The sequence below is a fragment of the Apis florea genome, unplaced genomic scaffold (assembly GCF_048593485.1).
Source record: "Apis florea isolate Af1SG1 unplaced genomic scaffold, ASM4859348v1 contig_3793_pilon, whole genome shotgun sequence".
Lineage (NCBI taxonomy): Eukaryota > Metazoa > Arthropoda > Insecta > Hymenoptera > Apidae > Apis > Apis florea.
This window is the reverse complement of record NW_028256856.1, coordinates 1511958-1518397: the sequence shown is the minus strand read 5'-3', so window position 1 is coordinate 1518397 and position 6440 is coordinate 1511958. Positions and strand designations below refer to the sequence as shown.

Below are 6440 nucleotides of genomic sequence, written 5' to 3'. Positions count from 1 at the left end.
TATTTCTAATGTTTGAAATTAAATTTATCAATTCAAAAAATATACAATTTTGTATTTAAGTATTTTGGTTAAGACTTTTTTATTGAAAATTCATATATATCCAAATTTAAATTTAACATTGATTGATATACATTTTAAGATGAAGTATCCATTGGTTCTACTTCAATTCTACGCACAGTTTCTCCTTCGATAATTATAGGATGAACCGTTTTGTTAAGTACTGCGGTAGTACCACGCTTATATCGATACGATATATTTCGTTGCCCTTTAACATTAGCAACATCATAAGGTCGTAAATAATCAACAGAACCTTTACGTATAACACACAAATCTACATTAGATCCAGAAGCTAAATCATTAAATACACCAGCACGAATAGCATCTGCTACCAATTCTTTAGCTTCCTCTTCCTAGAAATATTTTAAAATGAAATATAAATATTATAATATAAATATATAAAAATATAAAACATTCTCACTGTCATATCAGGTTTCCATCTACTTTCAAACACAGCCATTGCAGCTAATGATCCTGTACCCATGCTAGTATACATATGTCTATCTGAAGATCCATGAGGATAAATACAATATAAATGTGGTCCATCTAAATCAACACCTCCTAATATTAAAGCTGCTCCAATATGACCTTGATAACGAAATAATAATTGCTTTATCATAGCATTTGCAGTACAAACTGGTACCATACGATTAGTATTTAAACGATGTAATTCTAATTGACTGGATATCATTTGAGTTGTCATTTCAGTATCAGCAGCAGTTCCAGCACCACAACAACTTAAAAAATAATTATTAGATTATTCTATTAATTACTAAATTATAATAATAAATAATATTATTTATATACATAGAATAGTTAAAAATATTAATTTTTTAAAATATACTCACTACATATTTTCAGCAAGATAATGAATTTTACTACAATTTTTATCAGCTACTATAGTATTTTCTGTTGATCTTGTATCACCACCAAGAACAATCCCATCTTTATAAACAATTCCAGCAATTGTTGTTCCTGTTTTAACAGCTTTAGGTGCTTGAAATCCTTTCTTTATCAGAAAATTATTTCTGAAAGAAATGTATTTAAATGAATTTCATAGCACTTCATGTTTTTAGAAAACTTATAAGATTTATTAAAAAGAAAAAATATTATTAAATAATGACGCAGCAATATTAACCTATGAGGTTATATGCATCAAAAATTACTTTTTATTTTTTTATTTTTAAGCAAGTATTAAAAATTTTATTAACATTGTAACTTTAATATAATAAATTACCGTTGGCAAAGATCAAAAGAAAATCCGGGCGCAGGAATTTCAGGTACAAGTACCGAAGACATGATATTCCAAACTTAAACTTCTAACACCACCAAAAGAAACGGAATAATGAAAAGCATTTCGTAAATGTTGACATTTACCAGTAGATGGCAGTTTTGAGGAAAAACAATACTCGTATTATATATATTCTTCTATTTTATATATGTATTTTTTTTTATACAATTAAATTGATATCAATAAATATAATTAATAATTATTAAATTTATTAAAATATAAGAAAATGTTCATGAAATAAAATTTAAAACAAAAATGTAAATTATTTAGTTGTAAAGATTTAAAAAGATGCAACATTATAAAAAAATTAAAAACATATAAATTATCATATTTTTACATCAATAGTGAACAACGTACAAATTATTTCAAACATATTAATTATAATATAAAAATATAATATAGAATTACATGCTGCAATCTTGACAATTCATTTTAAAATATTCATTACTTGTTAAGTAAATGCAATATACTCTTTTAAGATTTATAAAAAATATAAAAAGACACCTAATTGTTTAAATAATATCTATAAACAAGTAATGTCATTAATGATTTCTGCCATCATATTTTTGTCTTGTAACGTTGCATCTAATTCTTCTTGATCCCATTCCAAATTTATTTTTGCCAAACGAGATTCTTTTTTTCTCATTAATTTTAAGATACCTCTGGTTTCTATCAATGAACATAAATTATAAAATTCAGACGCATCAACAGCGTGAATATTCCGTTTCTTACATACTTTTTTGTATACTTCATGCAACTGAAATATAATTATCACAATATTAAAATTTCTAATCAAATAATTATTTAAATTATTTAAATTATATTATACTTACTCTTCCCACTGTTATGTCTTTATTTCGCCCTTTATTTAAAATAAGCAAGAGGGAACATAATAATAATTTTTGTTGTAAAGGAAATGTACTTTCTTCCTTTTCAATATTTTGAGATCCGCCATAAACACCATTTAGAACTGTGATAACATCTTTCAAATCTACTTGCTGATCTATTGTAGTCTGTTGTTTTTTAGTCATATTTATTTCTAAAAAAATTTTTTTAAAAGAAATTAATCTTTGTAAAAAATAGCATTTTATTTTTTTATTTTTATTTCACTTTTATACATACCATTAGATGGTTGTAAAATTTGTGCTAATTTATGAGATTCTGTAAGCTCTATTACTCTTCTACTGATATCTAATGCTCTTCTAATATCACCAGAAACAGCAGCAACTTTTCCAGATAACATATGTATTGCAGTTTTAGTGAATAAATCAGATGCTTTTGCTTCATTTAATCTTTCACATATTATATTATATATTTCTTGTTTTGTATATGGAGAAAAATGAATCAATGTTGGCTTTAATTCACATCTGGTTTGTAATCTAGGTAATATTCTATCTGTTAAATCCAAAGCATTGGCAATACCAATTAAAATTAATTTTGAATTATCTATTGATGGCCATTCAAAGATAGAATATAAAACAGATTGTTTTTTACTTTCTAATTGATCTATTTCATCTAAAATTAGTAACAACATTTTATGACTTGAAATTAAATATTTTTCAATAACTACTTTACTGTTTCTTCCAGATTTTGATGTAGATAAACCTAATTCTTGACTAATTTTTGCATAAATTGTAGCAGCAGATTTCATAGTTGTACAATTGATATAAACTATATTAAATTTTGATTTGAATTCAACTTTTGATATAAGCTTTGAAAGACATGCTGTTTTTCCAGTACCAGGTGGTCCTGATACATATAAAGAACCTGATGTTTTATTTTTCAAATGTTCTTCTATAAATTCCTCTAACTTTTGTAATTCATTTTCTCTACCAGGTAAACTTTGAGGTACTGAACTATGTAAAGCTTTACGAGCTTTACGATATATTTCTGATCCAAACAATCTTTTAGGAGATAATTTTTCTTCTTTATCAGGAGAAGTTATCAAATTTAATTTATCAAAAAGAGTAGAAGGTGTAGATGGAGATGTTAATGAAAATGATTTATCCACTCTTCTTTGTTTTGGAGGAGTAGAATCATTACCTTCTGAAAAAATATATTAAAAAACATATCATTTCTAACTTTATAAAATATATAATTATTAAAAACATTTAAAATATTTAAAAAACATTTATATAAAATTAATTTTTTTTTTTTTACATACCATCAGATTCATTTGACTTTTTTATATGTTGAGGAGTTTGTATACTGATTGTATTATCATGGACATTTATATTATTCTTTATTATATTTTCTATATCTGAATCTGAATCTGACTCTGATTCACTACTACTTAATGTAATAACTTTTTTCACAGTCGGTGTATATTTATAAGAAGAATCTCTAATGGTTGCATTAGTAAAATCTTCCTTTGTTATAGTATGTTTATTTCCATAAAACGAACATTTCTTTCGTACATTAAATGAAATTGTCGTTTGTATACTTGTCATTTTTATTTAAATTACTGACATAAAATTTTTTACACAATTTTATTTTTTCTGTAACACTAACACTAATTTTTGTTTAATGTAAAATATTTGACATTTTTTTCTTATTATTCCTTAACCTTTTATAAAAAGAAAAACATTATTTGACAATTTTCTCAAAATCTGAATTAAATTACACATTCATTAATATTATTTTGTTAATTTCAATCCATAAAATGAATTTTTGAATTAAATATTTTATTATTTTATTAATAAAGCACTTTCAAAAGTTTTTCAAATACTAATATTATAACTTAAATACTAATATTGTAGAATTAGTGCATCCTCAAGTTTTTTGTAGGAAAACTTTAAACGCGGGAAAATAAAGACATATAAAAAGGAAACGGATAAACGTAAATTCCCGCGTAAAAACAAATATTTAAAAATACAAAATATTATTTTTAAAAAATATATAGATATATTTATAAAAAATATAAGAAAAAATATTATATTTATATAAATTGTAAGTTTAAATTAATTAAATGAAATAATGATAATATATATATTTATAAAATTGTTTATTTTAATTTATATATAAAATATCTGTACAAAATTTCTTAGCCCTCTAGAGGCAAATATAGAAACTAAAGAAAATAATGTTTCCATGATCTAAAGAAGCAAACGTTCCTCTTCCATACTGGCATTAAAGCGTAAAAGAAGTTGTTCCCATTCCGTGAAAATCAAGAAATTCTAGATTAATCCCGAAACTTTAAAGCTATAAAATGAGAGCAAAGGTAAGATGATATTAATATTTTCTGTTAATTTCAATATTTTTTCTAACAAATTTATGATTACATATTTTTGAAATTTTAAAATATATTTCTTCCAAATTATCATTATACTATATTTATTTAATAAATTTTTAAAATATATTTATGATATAAAAAAGAAATAAAATTAATAAAATAAATACTAAGATACATAAATATAATTAGAAAATTTTCAATTTTCAGTGGCGAAAAAAGAGAATGCGCAGGTTAAAACGTAAAAGGAGGAAGATGCGTGCAAGATCTAAATAAATTTTATACATAACCTCCGTAAGTATATATAATTTTAAAAATATTAATCAATATAAATTTATTTAAAAAAAATTTTCCATATTTCATATATAAATATCCAGATTTCATATGTGACACAAAATTTTTTTATTAAAATAAGTTTTAATTTTTGTTTCAGTTATAAGAATAACATCACCAAGATCAGCATGAAAGAATTGTACTAATTGAACTATCAATACAAATAATTTTTGTTATTCAAAAAATTCATTTGTGTACATTTCTTGTACAATTTAATAAAATAACCGTTTTAATAATTAAAAATCTTTTTTTTTAACCTTATCTTTTTTCAAATAAGTTAATAATGATTAAATATAAAAGCTATGGTATTGATATGCTTAAAGTTGAAATAACCAAAGTCTAGTAACCTAATTTTATACAGACTAATTTTATGCAGACTAACATGCGGACTCTATTCTCAAATTTTTTACGAACAAAAAAATTATTTTATGAATATTCTAAATTTTGTGCAAATAATATAATATATTCTCAAATAAAACAAGTAACAAAGTTTTCAAATGATAGTCAAAAACAATTTAACAGTGCTAAAAATGTAGAAAGCGATTCACATAACCTAATCGGCTCAATTAATACTACTCATAAAATTTTTGAAGATAAAAATACAGAAATTATTTTTGATATTAGTGAAAGACAAGAAAAAGTTAATTTAGAAGATTTAATAATTGAAGAACATCATGATCCTTATGAAGGAATAAATTTAGAACGTAAGTAAAAATGAATTTATATTCGTATGATTTTTTTAAATAATTAATAATAATTACTTTTCTTATGAAAGATATTAATGAAATTATTTATTAGGTGGAAAAAGTGGTGTTTTTGAAATAGAAGATCTTGTATCATTATTACAAAAAGATAATGTTAAAAATATTTTTGTTGCTTCAATGTCTTCTGAATTATCATATGCTGATTACATAGTTATAGTCACAGGTAGATCAAATAAGCATATGAAAGCACTTGCTTCTTTTGTTCGAAAAGTATATAAATTGAAAAAACATAAAACAGATATATTGGTAAAAATTGAAGGGAAAAATTCAAAAGATTGGATAGCTTTAGATCTAGGTATATTTTTTATTTATATTTTTTTATTTATTTATTTTTTATTTATATTTCAGATAATTTATTATATTCTTAGAATAATTAAATTAAAATATTTCTTTTATTTTTAGGAAATATTATATTGCATATTTTTTCACATTCTGCTAGATTAGAATATGATTTAGAAACATTATGGTCAGTTGGACCTGATTATGATGATAAAAATAAAAATATTACTGAAGATATTATGGAACAATATAATGAATTTTTATCTGATTTAGAACCAATTGAAAATAATAATGAAAATGGAAAATGTAAAACATAAAAAATGATAATTACAATAATCATATAAACGATAAATATTATCTTTATTAAAATACTATTTTTATTAAATTATTAAATTATTTGTATTAAATCATTTTTTATTAAATTCCACATAAAAATATAAAATTTTAAAACAATTATCGTACAACAGTTTTTAAAACGTACATAAGA

General features: G+C 22.6%; 2 protein-coding genes and 1 long non-coding RNA gene across 3 annotated transcripts; 1 reads left to right on the top strand and 2 right to left on the bottom strand.

Annotated features, from left to right (window-relative positions):
* Nucleotides 1–47: 47 nt before the first annotated feature.
* On the bottom strand, nucleotides 48–2038 carry Prosbeta2 (Proteasome beta2 subunit). The gene is made up of 4 exons (XM_003697191.4): nucleotides 1295–2038; nucleotides 906–1085; nucleotides 479–794; nucleotides 48–410 (listed from the first exon to the last, which is right to left on the bottom strand). The coding sequence occupies exons 1-4, from the start codon at nucleotides 1354–1356 to the stop codon at nucleotides 135–137; spliced, it is 834 nt and encodes a 277-aa protein (XP_003697239.1). The 5' UTR covers nucleotides 1357–2038; the 3' UTR covers nucleotides 48–134.
* On the bottom strand, nucleotides 1470–4413 carry Cdc6 (Cell division cycle 6). The gene is made up of 4 exons (XM_012491423.3): nucleotides 3513–4413; nucleotides 2471–3394; nucleotides 2182–2387; nucleotides 1470–2105 (listed from the first exon to the last, which is right to left on the bottom strand). Exons 1-4 carry the CDS (start codon nucleotides 3796–3798, stop codon nucleotides 1872–1874), a joined length of 1650 nt encoding a protein of 549 aa, XP_012346877.1. The 5' UTR covers nucleotides 3799–4413; the 3' UTR covers nucleotides 1470–1871.
* Nucleotides 4414–4485: 72 nt separating this feature from the next.
* On the top strand, nucleotides 4486–6406 carry LOC100871159 (mitochondrial assembly of ribosomal large subunit protein 1). The gene is made up of 5 exons (XR_004225570.2): nucleotides 4486–4568; nucleotides 4788–4871; nucleotides 5011–5614; nucleotides 5709–5969; nucleotides 6077–6406. It is a non-coding gene; the product is annotated as a mitochondrial assembly of ribosomal large subunit protein 1 (long non-coding RNA).
* Nucleotides 6407–6440: the final 34 nt, after the last annotated feature.